The following is a 19,441-nucleotide window of genomic DNA, read 5'->3' as shown; positions in this document are numbered from 1 at the left end:
TTCTTCTCCGAGATGCAGAAGATGCAAAGCAGCTGCCGCTCTGCCCAGCGGTTTGAGAGGTCTGTCTGCAGAGAGGGAGTGGGGGGGGGGATCTGAACCGTACCAGTTGTTACGCTGAATAAAGTACGAATTGCCTTGCAGTGCTTTGCGCTGCAGAAGCATTTCAGTATGTATCCATTCCAAACAGAGAAATAGTTTTTAATGGACATGGCTTTTGGAGTGTATTTATTTTTTCCAATTCCTTCAAAGCCACTGTGGAAAATTCAGCATTTATCAATGCAACAAAAAAAAATCTCTAAAAAAAAAAAAGCTGCATTTCCTCTCAATGCAAATCTCATAGACAGAATGTTGTTTTTCTGAAAATTTGGACCTATTCAGAGTCACTTCTGAAACTAAAATGGAACTTTGACTAAAGACCATAGTTACATTTGAAGGGAAGTCTGGTGTAAGTAACACCATTCCAGCTGTGAAGCATGAGGGTAAGCAGCACCGTTTTGTGGGGGTGTTTACTGTAGGACGATCTTAACAAAACAGAGGGCATCGATGGAGAGAAAACAGAGTAGGAAATATTGAAGCAACAACTAGAGACGTCAGCCAGGTAGTTAAAGCTCTGGAGCAAATGGGTTTTCCAATGCAATCAGAGGGTGCGTTCACACTGCAGCCTGAAGTGACCCAATTCCGATTTTTTGGCAATTCCGATTTTGAATTCCGCATTTGAATCGGATACGTGTCGGATATGGATCACGTTCGAAAAAGAATCTGACCTGTGCTGTTCACAGTGCCATGAAAAGATTGGATACAGGTCGCATTACGTCAAAAAAATCGGAACTGGGTCACTTCAGGCTGCAGTGTGAACGCACCCTTAGGGTCAAAGTGGCTAAAAGTGGCAACACATTCAATGTTTTGGTGTGGACACTACAAAGCCTTGAGCTCACTCCTAAGGAGAATTCGTGGACAAATATGGAAAGACGTGTTTGGGCAAAAGTCGCGCCCAGTTCCATCAGTTCTATCAGGAGGCTCGGGCCCAGAACTCCAACAAACTACTGGGAGAAGCTTGTGGAAGGTTTGACCCGAATCAGTTCAAAGGCAATACTACCAAACACTAAGTTCTGATTTTGAAGACATCAAGAATTTTTTCTTCCATTCTTTCTGTAGCAAATAAAAATAAACAAGTTTGGTATTTCTAACTGACGTAAAGCAAGAAAAGTCAGTGCAAAAAACCCCAAAAAATTAAATAAAAGTGTGTCTTTTTATTTGTTGTTTTTAAACAACAAATAAAAAGTTAAAACTCATTAAGCCAACATTTCTGTATTTTAAAAAAATGCATTATTGGTTTGATGTAATATTCTCATCGTCATGCCTTGCTTTCATTAGCGAAGTTGCATTAATAGAAATAAGGCTTGAAAACACTGGTCTGTCTGTAATTAATCTCTACGTGTTTCTAAGTGGTTGAGTTACTGAACTAAATCCAAACAGCTTTAACCTCCCTATGTGTGCAAATACTCATAACCATGCAATCAGCATGTCCTTGTAAAACGCATTTTAGGTCTGCAGTGTAGTCCAGCTTACAAGATAACACACTACCTTGATTTAGTTCCTATAAGTGGCAAAATCAGGATGTCTGCCAAAAGACTGAATGAGAGAGGAAATGAGTTTTTGAAAGTTATTTGTCAATTTCTTCATTTTATTATGGTGACTTTTCATTACCCTGCTCAGTGAGGTGTGTAATGCATCGCCTATCAGGGACTGTGCATTATTGCCCATGGTAAGAAAAAAAAAAAAGAAGGCTTGGACGGGCAAAATTAAACGCTTCCCTTCATGCTCTTATTACTGATCAAATCCCTTTGAGAGCTCGGTGCACACCGGAGTCTCCGAGGTGTTTGTCATTCTGCCTTCATGCACACAAGAACAATCAAAGCGGATGGCGATGCACTCGTGCACCCTCACGCCAGCGCCATGCCTCCTGTCCAGACCAGCTCTCTCATCTGCAGCGGGAAGCTTTCCACCTGAAGTTCATTACATCCCCTCTTTGCCGCTCGGCTCTTCAATGGCGCTCTTTGTCCGTCGTAATCTCTGGATCCTTCAGAACCACTAGCTTGGATTTCACTTTGGGGAGTATCTCAATGAGTTTGGAAGGGATTTCAAAGGCAAGGGGGCCGCTATATCATCCAAGCATGGTCCTCGTGTCCTGGGCTTATCTTGACCCGGAGTCAAGTTGGCCGCATGCTGCAACTAAATAGGCCCTCTCCATATCCGTATCGGTTGTTTCGACCGATTTGTCTCCGCTGGTAAAGAGAAAACAGGAACAGACATTGCTCTTTGCAAAAGGGTTGCAGTGTGTTTGATCCATACAGTGGCTTGCATCAGATTTTATACGCCTTTATTAACGTTTTCACGTTTTGTCACATCACAACCATAAACTTCAAGCTGTTTTATCGATATTTTATGTGATAGATCAACGTAATGTAGTGCCTGACTGTGAAGTGAAAATCATTCAATTTTTATCAACCTTCGCAAGTAAAATTCTGAAACGTGTGGCCTGCATTTGTGTTTACTGCACATGCATGCTGCAGCTGGCTTTCACTGCATTGACAGCTACAAGTCTTTTGTAGTATGTCTGCACTCAGTTTCCCCGTCTAGGGACTGAAGTATTTGTGAATCCTTCTCAAAAAGAAATCAACAAAAAAAACAACCCTCCAGCTCAGTCGTAAAAGCAACTAAAGTTTTACTTCAGATTTAAAGGATTTAGGTCGTTATAACACTTGAATGTACTGTGACGCAAACCTGTAACTCTGCGTGTGTGTTTACGGTTGCAGTGTCTGGATTCTGGACCATCACCCCCAGTCCGTCTTCCTAACTCTGACCATTGTCCCTGTTGCCGCTGGAGAAGAATGTCCCCACAGCATGATGTCGTCACCTCCATGCTTCACTGTTATTTTCAGATTTTTGCCGTTTCCCCTTTTGGCAAAACTGAAACTGGGCTTTATGTGGCCTTCTTCTTGCCATGTTTCCACATATTTGGCAGTTGATTCTCCCACCTGAACTGTGAATTTTTGTAGCTCTATCAGATTTCCTATAGAGCTCGCGGCTAGTTTTCTGATTAACGTTCTCCTTGCCTGGCTTTACCGGGTTAGGTGGACGGGTCACGTCTTGGTAGGTTCCCTGTTGTTCCATGCAATTATGTGATACTTTGTGTTGTTTTGCAAGTCTGCGGTGCACTTATCTAACAATTCAAAGCTAAGGTCGTTTCAAAAAGAAAGAAATGTGGCAACCTGTATGGTGGGTTTTACTTTTGAGGCATCGCGAACACTCCAGAGCAGATAGGCAGCGGTGCAACAGAAATCCTAACAACTTCCGTATTCCAGAAGATAAGCCTGCTATGCTCTTACAAGAAGGGAAGTGATCTGAGATATTAGTCTTTCAAAGTAGGCCAGCAAAGCCAAGTGAGCTTCACTGATGTGCCGGCCGCGGGTGGCTTTTAATCCTCACACAACCCTCCGTTCTGGAAAGTGACCCTCGTTTTCTTCTTCTTTTTTTTTTTAATTAAGACCCTACCTGTCCACATCAAAAGGCTTTTCAGATTAGTCTTTGATCTGACTAAGCTCTTTATTACTGTGTATGGAAAATGTTAAGATCTCAGTCCAACAAAGAATCATCTGTTTTTTTTTTTTTTTTTTTTGTAAATGTATGCCGTTCAATCCTCATAACCTACTCCGCTCTGCGAGGTTGGCACCGGCACAAGCCAAGGAAGCTGCGCGAGAGGATATAAGAGAGGTTTTCTTTTGTACGGGGTGCAAAAGGATGATGCCGAGATAAGGAGGAAAAGGGAAAGGAAGCTGAGCAGGGAAGAGGCAAAATTCTTCTGGCTTTAGTGGAATCGGGACACTTAAAACTGCAGCACACCGAATCTTTAACGCAGATCAGCATTTTATATTCCACCCTGATAAAATACCATCCTAGTGATGTACCAGAAACCAGGCTTGCAGTTTAAGTTGCATTTTTTATTTTAGTCTCCAAATAAAAAAAATTAAAAAAAATGAACATACAATGAAAAATATGGGACACATAATCTCTACAATAAAACATTAAATACTATAAATGCGATACAGAAGTCGTTAGGGTGTTATCAAAGCTTACACTTACACATGCTTGTGTTGCAAAGTTACACATGAATGTTTAACCTTCTGCACCTAATTAAGTCACATGAATTTCCATCTATTCCTCACAAAGTGATGCTGCTTGTTTGGAAAATCAACAGAGAAACATAAGGCTTCTTTATGATGGATTTTTGATGTCTTTATTGGCTTATTTTTCTGTTTTTAGGGTAGGATTCTTGGTTAAAGCATGCTAAATTATTACTCTGAAGGAAAAACAAAATACCAAATTATAAAAAAAAAAAAGTGCTGAGACACTGGAGACATACCCTTGATCAGTAGCTAACAAGATGCACATGGAAATCAGCTGATGACCAACATTTTCTGATTTGGACTCTTCAGACACCGCTACTGAAGGAAGACAACTCAAACTTAACTCAAGACCTCTTGAACTATCTGCGGTTCATTCAAGCTGTGAGAAAGCAAAACGAAAAGCAGATAACATGAAGGCTGAATGAAGTCCAGGGAATTTGCGCCGTTTTGTCCTTTTGAGCTTCAAGGATTTGGCAAATTTGGAAATCTCAGTCAAGGTTAGGATCTACGACGAGACAGCTGTTACTGGAATGACAGCTGTTGGTCTGAAGGCGGCAATTTTTATCGAAATAAAATCCCGTGTAACACTAAAATATGTAAACATTGTTTTTGTTTTGAAATAGTAAAAAAAAAATTACAGCAACTGTAACAAATGGATGGAGAAAGAATATGATCATATCAAAGCGTTTTGATGAGAGCAGAATTTAGCACTTGGGTTGATTTTAAGGGTTATCCAGTCCTGACACAACTAAATCAAGTGGTGGGTTTGCATTCTCAATGTAAAGCTGAACTTATTCTCATTGCTGGTTGGACTCTGCTGATTCTACCTGGTATCTATGGACAGGATCTAAAGACAGAGTCATGAAGAGTGGGGAGTCTGGTTCAGGAACCTCAGATGACACGTTTAGGTTTTGCAGATCATGTGGGTTTCTTGGCATCTTCAGGCCATGATCTCAAGTATGCACTTGGAGAAGTTTGTAACAAAGTATTAGCCAGGCAGGGTAGGAATTAGATCATTAAAGTCCAAGCAATAGTTTTAAAACGCAAAAAGGGGGATTGCTTCTAGGTCAGGCGTCGGTCTCTGCCTCAATTTTTTTCTGTATTTTCAGTCTCTTTCAGTAATGTAACGTTTGTATGTACACTCATGGGGTCAAAAGGTGAAGCTGTTGATTCTCTCCTCAGTCTGCTTCAACCCCGACTTATGTGTCATGGAACTTGGATCACGACCAAAACAAAGAGATTCAGGATGCAAGTGGCTAAAATGAGCTTTTTGATAACATCCAGCCTTAGAGATGAGGCTACTTCTCCACTTTGAAAGAAATCATGTTTGGACTCCAGGGCAGACCCTGGGGTTATCTGTCCCTTCTTGCCTACGAACACCTTGGGATTCCCCAGACTACTGTCACTTAGGGGGGAGGAATGTCTGAGTTTTCCTCCTGGATGGACAGATGGATGATTTATCCAATAGCCTCATGACATCACCCCAAGTTTATTTAAACAAACTGCCCTTGGCAGGAAGACTAGAAAACTACTCTGAATTCTGATCTGTCACTTGCTAGATTATATTTGACATTTGAATGTCAGATCCATTCAAATCAATGCGTCTCTAGTCTTCAGTGAAACATTGGTGCTGTTGTTGTCCTGACAAAAAAAAAACATGACTTACGTTTTCTAACCTTGTTACTAAAATGAACTACCCCAAATATTTCCAGAGCAGGTTATTTGCAGCCATAAATCTAATAATTTGAGGTATAGTTTAATTCATGCAGACACAGTGATGATGTGAAAGTGGGGCAACCTGATGAAAAGAGGATCTGCACATCTCCCGCTCACTTTTACGCCGAGTCATTTCTACTTTAAACAACCGCAGCTCCAAACATGGTGTCGATTCGTCTCCAGTCGCGTGAATGACACTTAGGATGAATTATTTGGTTTCAAATGCATCTAAGTACTCATAATCAAATATTTAGGTCTATTTCCAAAAGCTAACAGTCGCATGTTGCAGGCACAATCCACGAATCCACTGAAAACTGTAGGCATTTAAAACAGGGTCCGTGAAAAGACAAGAGTCCAACTGGCTTAAGGAACCAAATGACATGAAAAAACGAACTTATTCTGCTGTGAACCGAGCCAAGCTGTTATATTTGCAGAACTATAAAAAAGAAGGTCTAAGGGAATGTCTCAAGAAAATTTAATTGAAAGACCGCTGTAAAAACTTCAACAACACCTCTCTAACATTTGAAAGACATAAACACCTTCAGAGTCAATCTAACATAAAAATTCTTGACATGTCAGTACCTGCATCTGGACACTTATAATCTAATGGTGAAAGAAAAAAAAAATCCAGGTACAACAAAGGGACACAGTATGGCAATTATCATAAAGGTGAAAAAAACAATAATGTGAAACTGTTAAAAACCATTTACTCTTAGATAAAAACTTAAATAACTGCCATCATATGTACACCGTGAATTAAAAAAAAAAAGAAAAACAACTTTGAAAAGGAAAACGCTTGGAAAAAAAAAAAATCAGGTCACACAACAGCAAACAGTTGTGACATGCAGCCATAATTGTTAGCTCACACAGTGGAATTTGTTTCTCTCCTTCAAAACATTTTTCTTTTTTCCCCAAAGGAGATGCAAAGGTTCAGATGCAAACAAGGACTAAAAGAATCTGCGATAACAAAATAAAAATAAAAAAAATCAATATTAGTTAAAGAATATTTAACGATTTAAAGAAGGCACCTAAAAGAGAAGATCATAAAAATAAAAGTAAAGACTAAATGGAGCTGTTAGGATGATCAACAATAAAACAACCGAAATAAGACCTGATGTCGTTCACGACACAAGGGTTAATTGTAAAGGCATAACAAGGTTAACTGTAAGTGTCTCTCATTGTGAAAACGGTGCATCCAGAGGAACCATCCTTCAGATGAATTCCCCTCGGAAAGGAAGTGACTGAATGTACTGGTGCTGCCAGCGGCAGCGCAGCCTGGCCAGCGGCATCTCCCTGGGGTCTTCGAACTCTGAGAAGCACAGCTGGTTGAGGATGTCATAAACTCCAGCTCTGGCAGCCACCTACCACAAAAAACAAAACAAAACAAAAGTTTATGACAAAAAAAGGGGGGGCGAAGGTGAGTCAGGAAATCTTTCCCTTTTTTCCCTTCTTTTAAAAATGAAATGAAAACACTGTTGCCGAACGAAAGCGTTTTATCCGCTGGTGTCTTACAAGTGTAGCTGCTACACTGAAACAACAGGCGGCTGTTGTCAGAAGCGACAGGATGAGACAAGAAAAAAATTCTGTGATTCTCTCTATGAGACCAGCAGGAGAAAACGGGTCAGAAATCTGTCTGCGTGTATGTTGTTGCTCCTGAGGTGCTCAATTCTTACAATTTTGTAATTTAAGCTGAAAAACGTAGATTAAATTTACAGTTTTTATCATTGCGACAGGGAGAGAGCACTATAGAGAATTCACTGCTCATGCTAGTCCACTAGGCGCGCTGAGTCACGGTTTGCTGTGGATGTCAAACACCTCGCGATTAACGGGAAGCACCAACCGGAAACATCTGGCAACGTAAAGCCCAACAATCCCAACAAATCTGTCCAAAACCCAGCAGTTCCAGACTTCCCTGGAAGCATCTTTAAAGGTTGAACGGTTCATTAGAAGAGATCCAGCTTGAGGAGTTTACCCTCCAGCAGAAGATTCAGCATTCAATAACATAAAATGGGAAAACAGCATGCAGGGGCAAGTAAAGTATTGTTACAAGTTTTACTTTGCATATTTTAACGTTTCAGTACAGAGTCAGAATTGAACAAAGATATTCTGGAGGTAAAGTGGCCAAAACTCTGTCAAGTTAACTCCTTCCTGTTCGTCTGAGCCTGCAAATTTTGGACAGGCAGGTAAAATACAGTACTGTGCCTTTTGTTGCACAGGAGGCTGAGTTAGTTGCAATCTTTTTGTTGCTCTCTTCAAAGAAAAGTATAAATAAAGAGTTTTACACGCAGTTCTTTTTTAAAAAAATTTTTTAAAGCAGCTGTTTATAAGTCATGCATTCAGCAGCATTCCTTGTCGTGACATCCATGTGATGTGTTCCTGGAAAGCTGACATGTCTGTTTAACAAGCTTTCTGATGACTCGGTGCAGCTGAACTATTAGTCGATGTGATTCCTTTGAGACGCCGCGGTTTAGCTGTTCACCAGGGCAACCTGACTCATCCCCTCCACATTCAGGCTGTCTAAATAATAGATGTGTGAAAGATCAGAAGACGGGGAGGGTAATTTGTGAGGAAGAGGCCAGAAAAAAAGGAGGATGTTGGAGGGGCTCCGGTGAGCTGTGATTACGTGCAATCTCTTGAGAATCAGCGCAGTGTCAAGAAGAATACCCAGTTTGGAAAAAATATGTTTTGTACATTCTTGGTGCCAGATAATCAAACAGGAAAGGTTTACTCCCTCTTGGAAAATAACTACTCTTGTCAGTTTAACCTGACATTTTACTGCAAAACTAATTGTGATGCCAACAGAGCAAATAAGGCCAGAATGAAACAATCACTTCCAAAACACGGTAAAAAGCAATGACTTAGTAATCCAATAGTTTCTTCCAAAAGGATTCAGCCTTTCCGTATTTTGACACGTTGCATCCTGCTGGCATCAATGTAATTCAATGGAATTAACTAACGGCTAAGGAGACAGACAGTGCTTTGCTCAAATGAGAGAAAAATGAAACATGCAAAAAGTTGTGCGTGGCAAAAACCAAACACAGGACATCGACCTTACAGAGTAATATATGTTGGTGTAAGCGTCATGCTTTTCAGGTGTTTGGAGAAAGTTAATGGTAAAATTGAAGGAGCTAAATGTAGATGCTGATACCCAGAAACTATGGCTGCATCCCACTGAGTTACTATTTACAGAAATGATTTCTGGTGTTGTTTTTTTATTGTTTTTATTTTGTCTGAGTTCTGTTTATTTTTAACCTATAAATATAATGGACATTTTGAAAGTTCACATGGATGCTCTTGGTGATGTTTTGGTTTATAGAAAAAACCCCAAGGCCTGTGTGCAAGTAGCCTAAAATATGAAGCATATAATTGTGCCTGCTCAGTGTAACATATCAAAAAACAAACAAATAGAAACTATCTGATCTGTGGTGGTAAATTACCTCACCCTACAATGCTTTGTATTTGTAAAATGGTTTCGAAATCATCGGCTTGTGGTAACGATCTTGTTGAATTGACGGTAAGCAGAGCAGTTGGATCGATGTTTTTCGTGCGGCAATGCAACAATCGCTAACGCCAATACTCATGACGCCAGAGCTGTGGTGCTGGATTGATGGGAGGGGAGGCAGGGAGGCACCGGTCTTACCCACACTCTGCGATCTCAAAGGCGGCACATACCAGGTTGGCGCAGAGGGACAGTGAATCCTCTGTGGCACACATCAAAACAGCTGGAGTGACTGATAGGGCACCCTCATGCAGGCATCTAAGGTATGCACTGTACACAGGTCCCTCTATTGTGCTAAAGCCAATATTCTGGATTAGCAAACATGGATTTTAATATCTATAACTTTCAAGAAATTTTTCCTCTGATTCTACTTTAAGGACTGATGATGTGGGGGCACTTTTAGCTTTTCCAAGTCATTTCAAAAAGCAAGAGTAAATGTCGAACTATTTATCCCCAACATATTAGGGGAATATGCATATGTACGTTCAATCTTTTAAGACTGATGTGTTGCTGTTGCTGCTAATAACACAAAAGTAAAGTAAAAAAAAAAAAGCTACAATGGTTTTATATCTAACGTGGCTGATTGTAATGTTTGGTTGTGTTTCCGGTATTAGATTCCTACCTCCTACTGACATGTTCTGAGCAAAATATAGCCAAGTACATCACTAACCTAGTATCACCTGCCATGATTGGAAACCTGGCACTCCTGCTTTTAGTGGGTACAGAAATCAAATTGGATCTTACATGTACAGCGCAGCTGATGTAGAGTGAAGGACAGACTGTGCCAGTTCAGACCTGAGAGGTTGTGTAACCACGGCTCCAAAAAACATGACCAGCGGTGGAGACGACCCGCAACCGCTGCCCTCAGCGCTGGCCGTTTGTCATTACAGATCCAGCCACGGTCACTGATGATAGGCTAGTGATTGCGCCGCAGGGTTGGCTGGGTCAGAATAATTGGGTGGCTGCCAGAGTGCTGCAACTGGGCCACCAAAGGCATCAGAATACAGATGTTGTTTGTCAGAATATTGTTCTTTATACTAATGACAGTCAAATCAAAGCTGCTTGTCAGTTCAAATGTCTGCAAACATACTGGTTCAAACAAATATCTATGGTTTAAAAATGAGATTTCATTTAATAACTTATTGGAAAACATAGGGACATCAGTGCTTTACATGTAGATGCCTCACTAAGTGAGAGAGTGCAAGTACAATCAAAAATCTATTTTGTATCATACAGTTTCAGCAAATAACTAAAATTAACATAATTGCTTGATTGTGCCATACAATGGCGCTATGTGTCCAGAAAACAGTGCCCCTTTGAAATAATATTTATTAATAGAATCTATCTCACCAATCTGTTGACTTGATCAAATTTGACTGCTATACTTTTTTATTTTTTATTTGGACATAAGACTGCTCTTCTATCCACACTTACACTTCTGTCCAGACTAAGTCGACCAGAGTTTCTCAACCAATCAGAAACTGACGTAGAGAACCACGGGAACTGCATCATGTTATATTTAGAGAGTAAAGCAGAGCTTAAAGTTAGCAAATTACCAAGAGTTGCTCCTCTCTGATGCAGCAGAGTTTCAGAGGGGAAATTTTACATTTCATCAAATCAAAACCCATCAGATGCGGGTTCTTTTGCACATTCAAATGAGCTCTTTTGCAATTGTAGCTTCAGCAGAAAACACTGAAAGATCAAATTCATCAAACCTGTTCGGCTCAGGTGAACTTTTAAATCAGATTAATTCAGCACATTAGTGCCTGAAAAATACTTTTTACAGCCAACACAAGTATAAAGAGCAGGCAGTAAAAAAATAGAAACGAGTTATTTTGGAGAAAAACCACTGAAATAGGAAAGGATTTCTTGATTTGCATTCAAGTTAAAATTCAGGGTTACTTTACGTGCTTATAAAACAAGAAAAAACATTATTGCAATAAATCCTTAATGGGGTTTATTTTTGTAATTTAGATCAGCATGAAACAACTCAAAAGGAAAGATGACTTTTAAGTGTAACCTCTGCATCCTTTCCTGCTAATACATGCACAATGGATGTGCATGTATTAACAGAGTACAGGGTTGAAAACAGGTGAAGTCGGAAGTCATCAATGTAAGTTCTGTAAGTTAATATTTTCTCCATTATCAAAAAAGAGACAGCTTGTACACCTGTCATGATAATTATGCTGCAGAGTGTCCGGCCATCATAAGAATTAGATTTAAATAACGCAACAGTTCTTCTGAACAGCAGGTTCTGACCACTATTTAAGTCGTAAAAGGTTTTTAAATAGTTTCCATGGGTTTCAATCTGAGGTGATCAAAGTTTCCTTCGTGGCTTTCAACATTTACATGACTTCCCATACTCAATGACAAAAGCGTCAAATATACATCAGACCTTTAGGCAGTTATTTTGGAGTTATGTACATCTTTATCTTGTTCTAAAAATGTCTCTTCCTTACAAAATGTTCATTCTGAAACTGACGTCAGACTACTGAAATTGCAAACTCATTTCAGATGGTCTTTAATCTCCTGATCACAGGTTTTGCAAAGATGTCCTGCAGACTGATAGTAATTTCATTGGACAGATATTGCGCCAACAAAATCAAAGGCCCACTGACAGAAAACGTATAATAACTGTGAGAGGAAATTATTTTATACTGCACTATTACAACGTTTTATTCCCAGTCAACAGCTGCAAATAACGAATGCTTGGTTTTTCTACCTCTTGTTAAAGCAGCGGTGCAGATACTCACACACACAACTCAAAGCAGAATATTAATCGTGCCTTTATTCACATGAATGTAGAAACAGCTGCGAAAATGAAAGGTTTTCAGATTCATGTTCTGAGGATGATTTTTGAAATTGTTATAGTAACTGGCTTTCCCAGCAGAATATTCCTCTTCGTTGCACAAAACCCTGCATTCTTTTCATGGCATAACTGGGCAATTACAGCCACCCTGATGCACCACATATATTTGCTATTCATAACAGGAAGAAAATGCCATGAATGACTGTGCATATTTCTGTGGCAATTGTTTTCACAGCAGTCATTCCATTCTATTTTGGATTCCTGTTTTTTTAATCCATCTTTTAAGAAGAAAAGGAAAAAGAAAAAACACAGGAAGTCTTTTGCTGGGCGATTTTAAAACATTCCACGGCTTCAGGGGCATGTTTCTGCAGCCATTCTCACCATGAATAATAATAGAAGTGCTTTAAAAGAAAAAAAAAAACCTTGACCCCAAGGAAGATTTTCATATATTTTTAATCGCGTTGAACGTAATTTTGTCCGCCTGTAAAATCATTCTCTCGTCATTCCAAGCATAAAACATCTACTGATGTTGATGCTGACTACTGCAATATGTTAGCAAAAACATTGGATAAAATAAAAGACAGCCATTACGCTCTATTATTATACACTAGGATAATGCATGTCTTTTTTTATCCACACGAATGAAAGTACAATGTAAGAGGCTGATTTACCTGATCCATCCAGACGGAGAAGGAGCGATGCCAGCAGTCCTTCTTCTCCAGATGCAGGTATGTGTTAAAGAGGATGAGGTAAATGTAGCGCTCCAGGAACTGCAGGCTCCTGAGCAGCTGCTGCTTACACTCCTTCTCTGTCTTCTCAGATTTGATCTAAAAAAAACACAAAAAAAACAAGTTCATATATAAGTGGTTGTAAATACTTCTGTCAAAACCTCCAGGTGTACAATTTGTTCAAAGCTTTTTGGGCATTTAGGCTGGCTTCTAGAGGTCACCATCTTGAAAGTCTCTTTCTAAAAGTTTATTGTGAGCAGAATCTAGTGAAATTAAAGCCAAGAGCTCCTGTGAAGGACCTGTGCCGAGCAAAACATACTTGACCTACAAAATGCTTTGGAAGTACTTACTTGAGATAAAAAAATAAGAGGGTGGCCCACAATGGTTTTATTTAAGTACACAACTCGTCTTTTGCTAGTCTTATGACAATGTGGACACTTTTATTCTTTAATACTAATCATGTTTTCTTGTTAAAAAATATTTTAACAAAAAAATCAAACAAGGCCATTTCCCTTTCATCATCTTTGCAGGTTTCAATTTATTTATTTTTTCCACAGTGTGTCAAGTAGCCACATGTAGGTAATCCATTTGTCTATTTTGGAATAAAAGTGAACAGGGCTCTCAAATGAACATTATGGACCAACGGGAAACCATGAATGGGAAAAAAAATCGAAACATGAAAAACTCTGAATTTGTGTCTTACTGTTGACACAACAGTAACACAACATTTGGAAGCAGAATGAAATATGTAATAAATAGATTGCAGCTACAGTTTCATCGATATGCTCTGCCAACAAAGCAAACATCTAGCTCGACATATAAGCTGTCTAGTAAAACAGCCAGCAAAGAGACACGGTAACCAGCAGAACAAACCACTCTTCATAATACTTCAGTGTTTTAAAATAAACATAGATACAAGGACACTCTTGGCATACATGCTAATCAAAATTTTCACTTCATAACCCTATGATCAACAGCACAACTGTGCAATTATCCAAAGTACACGATGCTCCAATAATTCCCTTGATTGTTATTTAAAAGACAGGATAATAACACTTTTATGTGACTAGGTCAGAGCCTAGACAGGGGAGGGAAACATGCTTCAAACTCAAGACTGAATGAGATCTAAAAAGTCTGAAAGCATAAAACAAATATATGATCTAAAAATCGGTTTCCTGAAACAAAATGCAACAGTGAATATTTTTAAGGCTTTCTGTTTGAAATTCTCTGAGGCTTCATTGAATTGCATACACGCCAATTTGGGGGGAAAAAAGCAAGGTCAGCAACTGGGCTGCTCTTTGATTACAGGTTGTTGGAAGCTGAAGGCAAGTCTTCATTAGTTTGTTGAGTCAGTGACACGTTCTTTTTTTTTCCTCCCCTTTTCTTTTTTTCATTCTGATTGAAGCCTAGAGAAATCTGAGGCCTAGAGTTAAAGGGTCCATCATCCCTCTTTGTGTTAGAACATAGACATTAAAAGGCCAGACGACTTACTGGCTTTGTTACTCAGTAGGAAATAAATAAATAAATAAAGGCTGCACAGTTGAGCAGTTGTTAGCAATGCTGCTAAGTTGGCAGCAATCAAATCCTGGGTTCAAATCTCAGCCTGGGGAGGTTCAGCCTGGAGTTAGCATATTCTCCCAGTACATGCATGGGTTACTCACCGAGTACAATCCCAATTTACTCACGATGGATTAATTGGTCTAAACTCCTCTGAGAAGTGAGTATTGCAAACAAAAACATCCATTTAAGATCATCTCACATCTGAACTGAATGTATGCCACAACAGGACACCCACCTTCAGGTCAAAGTGATAGATATTATTTTGTTTTTCACCTATTAAAAAAGTTTCTTTTTGATAATATTGTCTAATTCGTGTTTTCTGACAGTATATTTTTTTCCCTGATTTCTTGATTCTGTAGGGTAGACGTGAAATCAACCAGAAAACGCAGTTGATCACAGTTAATTCATCCTTTCATAAGGGAAGCCAATATATTTTCAAATGGATCTAGGGTGATTCGGATAGATTTTGTTCGCTTAATAAATAAAATCATAATCTAAAAACTATGTTTTGCATTTACTCAAGTTAGTTTTGTCTCATCTTAACATGTGTCTAATGATGTGAAACATTTACATGGGAGAAGCAGTAATTGTGTCGTTACATTACCAAGTGGTGATATTGTTATATCGGTTTGGATTTTTAAAAAATGCAAAGGGACAAAAGTGTACGACGCACTAAGAACAGTACCTATAGAATTTCTCAAGTACTAACAGTTCCACCTAGATGAATCTATGTTCACTAAATATCATAGGAAGAAACTCTTTTTGAGAGCATTCAGTTCTGTCCTCTAGCAGTGAACAGAATGAGTGCCACATATAAAGAAATTGGGTTGAGAACCAATTTTAAATGTCCGCAGAACATCACAATACTATCATTCCAGAGTTAAATGACAGCAGAGGAAGTGGGAGTAAGAAGAGTTTCCTTTCCATTCCCAGATTCCAAAGCATGTGTTAGAGTGGAGGAGAAACTTCACCCAGGCAGACAATGTGTGCACTGTCTAAAGTTGTTGATCTTTTATTAAAGGAAAAGAGGGAAAGAGATGTTACACACTTAGGTAGTTATTCCATATTTCTCAAAGTTACAACTAAAAAAGAAACAGTGAACACTGGTGAACCTGATTACCATGTGCACCTTGCACCCCTACTGTTTTCTGGCATTTTTAATGTTTAGCCCATAAAAAAAAGCAAAGCAGTTTGTTGCAGTGCATTTTGTTTTAACACAAACACCTTAAGAAACAAATGAAAGTGATTAGCTTGAAGAGATTACATGATTCACACCTCCAACAATCTGTTGAACTCTAAATCTGAAAGCGACCATCTGTCCGCCTACAAGAAGAGAGAGCCACATGTGAGGGTGAGTGCTCTCCTGAGCATTTTTAGAAATTCCTTTAGTAAAGCATGTCAGGAAAGATGTTCTACATTTCTGGGGCAGTCTTACACTGGGTGCAATGTACAGAAACTCACTTCCACACATTACAGTTGAAAACCAAGAGGAGAGGGAGTTAGTCATTATCACTCCTGTAAAGCTTTATTGGTAAAAAAGGACAAATTTCTCCTCATGTACTAAAATACATGAAAGGACACAAAAGGTCAGCGTCCTCTCATCTCATCTGGCCTTCAAGAACAAAAGGAGCAGCGTCTGAGGTGTGATAATGAACATCCTAAGATCTCCCCAGCCCTAGCTGAGAGAGAAGCCAGACCAATCACGTTCTATTTTAGAGAATTCAGGAATGCTTGCTGGCAAAGCAGACATACAATCATTTACAATGGGAAGGTGGTAAAGCGAGAGGGTTAAGTGGAGTGGCTGTGAGAAGTCGGTACATTAACTGCATGATGCAACAAAAAGTGATCTGAATTTGTAAAAACGATACAGAAATTTCCACAGACGGCGTCAAGTATGCAGAGAAGAGTTACTTTTCCGGAAGCTGACTGAAACAACTTCCTCCAAATACCAGTGAATGTTGACATAAAACCTTGAGGCTCCTCAAAGAAAACTGGAGAAGAACTTCTTTCAATATCACTACAACCAAACACTACATCAAAGCTAACAAAATAATGACTTTACTAGAGGAAGTGTTGGAATGGCCCATGCAGAACCCAGATCTGAATCTGATTGAAAATATGGTGGTGCACAGAAAGTGGCCTTGCAATCTGACATATTTAACCCTACCTTAAAAACCAGAAATAGTATCCAAAAAATCCAAGCACTTTGTATCCATGGACCTGCTGCTTTTTTCTCTCTTTTTTTCAAATCTATGGTTGGCCAGTACAGAAAAATTAACTAAAACTTGTCATTTCTTTCAGCGACGAAGCAGTCGTAACAGACTTCCATTTGATCAACCCAAACCACAATTCAACCACATTCAGACATCAACAGACATCTTTATGTGGATATATTTTTACGTTTAATCCACAATTTTATCATGCTGTTGGATCCAAAAAAAATAATCTGCTCATAATAGCAGTGAACAACAGAGTTCAGTGCATAGTGTAAATGAGTTTGACATTTATGCTCTGAGAAAAGAGCCTGAAATCCCACATTTCCCAGAGTACCCTCTACATAACATCCCAGGGGATGTGATTGTTTCACTTATCCGGGTAAACAAAATCCTACAATTTATGAACTAAGAAAGCTCTGACTCTGCAAAGTGAACTTCTACGAAACCTACAGATTTTTCTCTCGGCTTTCTGTGAGTACTACAGATGACAAGTAATGTTAAGTTGTGCTTATTTCATTTAACTTTTATGCAACTTCTTAAATTTTCACTTTTGTTTTCTCATTTCAAATTATTCTGTTGATATTTTCAACTTGAATGCATCGTTTCTACTTAACTACTCGAGGCTGAGCGCTAAAATAAGAGGTGCATATTATGGAGTTCTCTGTCTGCTTGACATATGGTGTCAATTACCAGCTGATGGGGTTGCAGAGGTAAAAAGGCCAACCTATATTGGCCCTTCCCACACAGCTTTGCACAAACACCTATTCATCGGATTGAACAAGAACAGCTCCTACTCAAATCCTAAACCAAACTAAAGCTTGCTGAGGGTGGACAGGCAGCCATACATTGCTTCTCAAGAAAAACGTACAGACATCTCACTATGGTACACATGTTGCTTTCCAGGTAATCTCATTAAGTGAATCTAATGCAAAAACTGTCAGTAGTTTATTTAAACTTTGCTTGCTTTATTCATTTTTTTATTTTATATTATTGACAAGAATACAGAATCCATACAGAAGTGTGAACAAATCTGGAATGTGAGTATTTTCCATGCCTGAATAAGAATAAGCAAATAGATATGGAAAACTATTTTTATTTCAATTCTTTATTGTAAACTGTACCCATCCATCCATCCCTCTATGTTTGGCATTTTGTTTCAGAACAATCTTAAAGTATAACTATATGGTTTTAAGGAAAAGCAACATGCTGTAGATTAGAACATCTCACTGACAGTTTCAAATTAAGATTAAAATATTTTGTAATCCAAAACACAAAATTTGTCATTTTTAATACACCAGTTTATTTAGATCAGGTAGTAGAAATAATTGTGCTTTTTTTTTTTTTTCCAATACTGTGAACGGCGAAAAACAGTGGAAAAAATACAATCTTTCTGTATTATCTTATCATCATTTAGTCATCATCTGAGCTGCATCATCCAGGCTTTAATACAAGGAGCAGCAGAATTTTGGTCATTTTTTCCCTCATGTTATTTTTTGTAATCCAGCAAGCAAAAGTACCTGAAAATAATTTTATATTACAGCCTTTCTTTTGCAACATTCAAACTTTTTTTTTAGTTCTCAGATGTTAAGATCAAGTTACTTAACATTATATTTGTATACATATATTTTCTGAGAATAGATTTTTGCATATTCATTTTATTTATTTATTTTTTCAAATTTTGACACAAAGCAAGCCACCAAATTTCCCCCTGGAGGTTTGATGAAAAACTAAGTAATACATCATCTGGCCTTAATTTCAAAAGCTGATCTTTATGGATCAAGTTGGTGCCCAAAACTCCTTTTTAAAGGCCCAGAGAAGCCATGAAGCAGCCGGTAAAAGACAGAGATGAAGATGCCTTTCTGCTAATGGTTTCTGCAGATTCCAGGCCTCTGTCTTTTTCCAGCCACACTGTGCTGATTAAATCACGACGTTAAAGCTGAGGTGGATTTTAGAGGCAAGCCATCTAAATCCAAACATTGTACATAAAGTGCTCAATACAGGCAGTTCATCCAGGCACAACTCTGAAGCCCTCTCACATAAGTTTCATTAATCTCTGCCAAAAAACAGATCCAATATTCCTGTAATAGTTAAATAAACTATTAACAATGGGACAGAAGTCAAGCATTAAAATGACCAAAGGTTTGGCAAATGAGAAAGAAATAACCCAACAAAAGCTCGATAGACTCTGGGCTCAAAAGACCGATTGAAAGCAGAAAACAAACGTGAATACATGACATGTCTGGTGAGCGGAGATTACTAACGCCACAGAAGCAGACGGGGCAAATCAACTTTGCCTACACACAAGACTGGAATATCCGCCCACATTAACCTCACAAATTATGGTACATTTTCTACAAACGTTTGCCTGGCAAAATAACTCTTGGAGACTCCATTTTCTAATCAATCATTCAGTAAGCTTTCAAGAAACAAATTATTTGGGGAACGCAAACCCTACGCAGGCAGAAAAATGGCACGGAAGGCAACTGCAGCCAATTAGATAGTTAATATTTTAGATCTCAATCTGTACTTTGACCCATTGGTATTTTTTTATTAGACTAGGGTAAAGCTGGTTTTCTGTTAAGCAATTATATGTTTTTGTATTTGTCTGACATTATCAAACAGAGTTCTCTTGTTGCCTGTTGGTGTTTTAACGGTTGCCGTTCAGATCAGTGTTGTGCGTAAACACAGTGAAATCAATACTCCCATGGGTGGCATTAACTTCTTAA

General features: G+C 38.8%; 1 protein-coding gene across 9 annotated transcripts in view; it reads right to left on the bottom strand.

Moving 5' to 3' along the window:
- Positions 1 to 6,361: 6,361 nt before the first annotated feature.
- The window catches only part of pald1a (phosphatase domain containing paladin 1a), a 46,704-nt gene continuing 33,624 nt past the window's right edge, over positions 6,362 to 19,441 (bottom strand). For all 9 annotated transcript variants that reach the window (XM_008436913.3, XM_008436914.3, XM_008436915.3 and 6 more), the window contains 2 exons: positions 12,883 to 13,038; positions 6,362 to 7,264 (listed from right to left, as the gene is read on the bottom strand). In XM_008436913.3, the coding sequence (XP_008435135.2) occupies positions 7,115 to 7,264; positions 12,883 to 13,038 (306 nt within the window). In that variant the 3' untranslated portion in view covers positions 6,362 to 7,114. The remainder of the gene's footprint in view (positions 7,265 to 12,882; positions 13,039 to 19,441) is intronic.

The sequence above is a fragment of the Poecilia reticulata genome, chromosome 19, assembly GCF_904066995.2.
Source record: "Poecilia reticulata chromosome 19, P_reticulata-male-v2, whole genome shotgun sequence".
NCBI lineage: Eukaryota > Metazoa > Chordata > Actinopteri > Cyprinodontiformes > Poeciliidae > Poecilia > Poecilia reticulata.
Note: the sequence above shows the minus strand (reverse complement) of the source record. Positions and strands in the feature narration are given on the sequence as shown.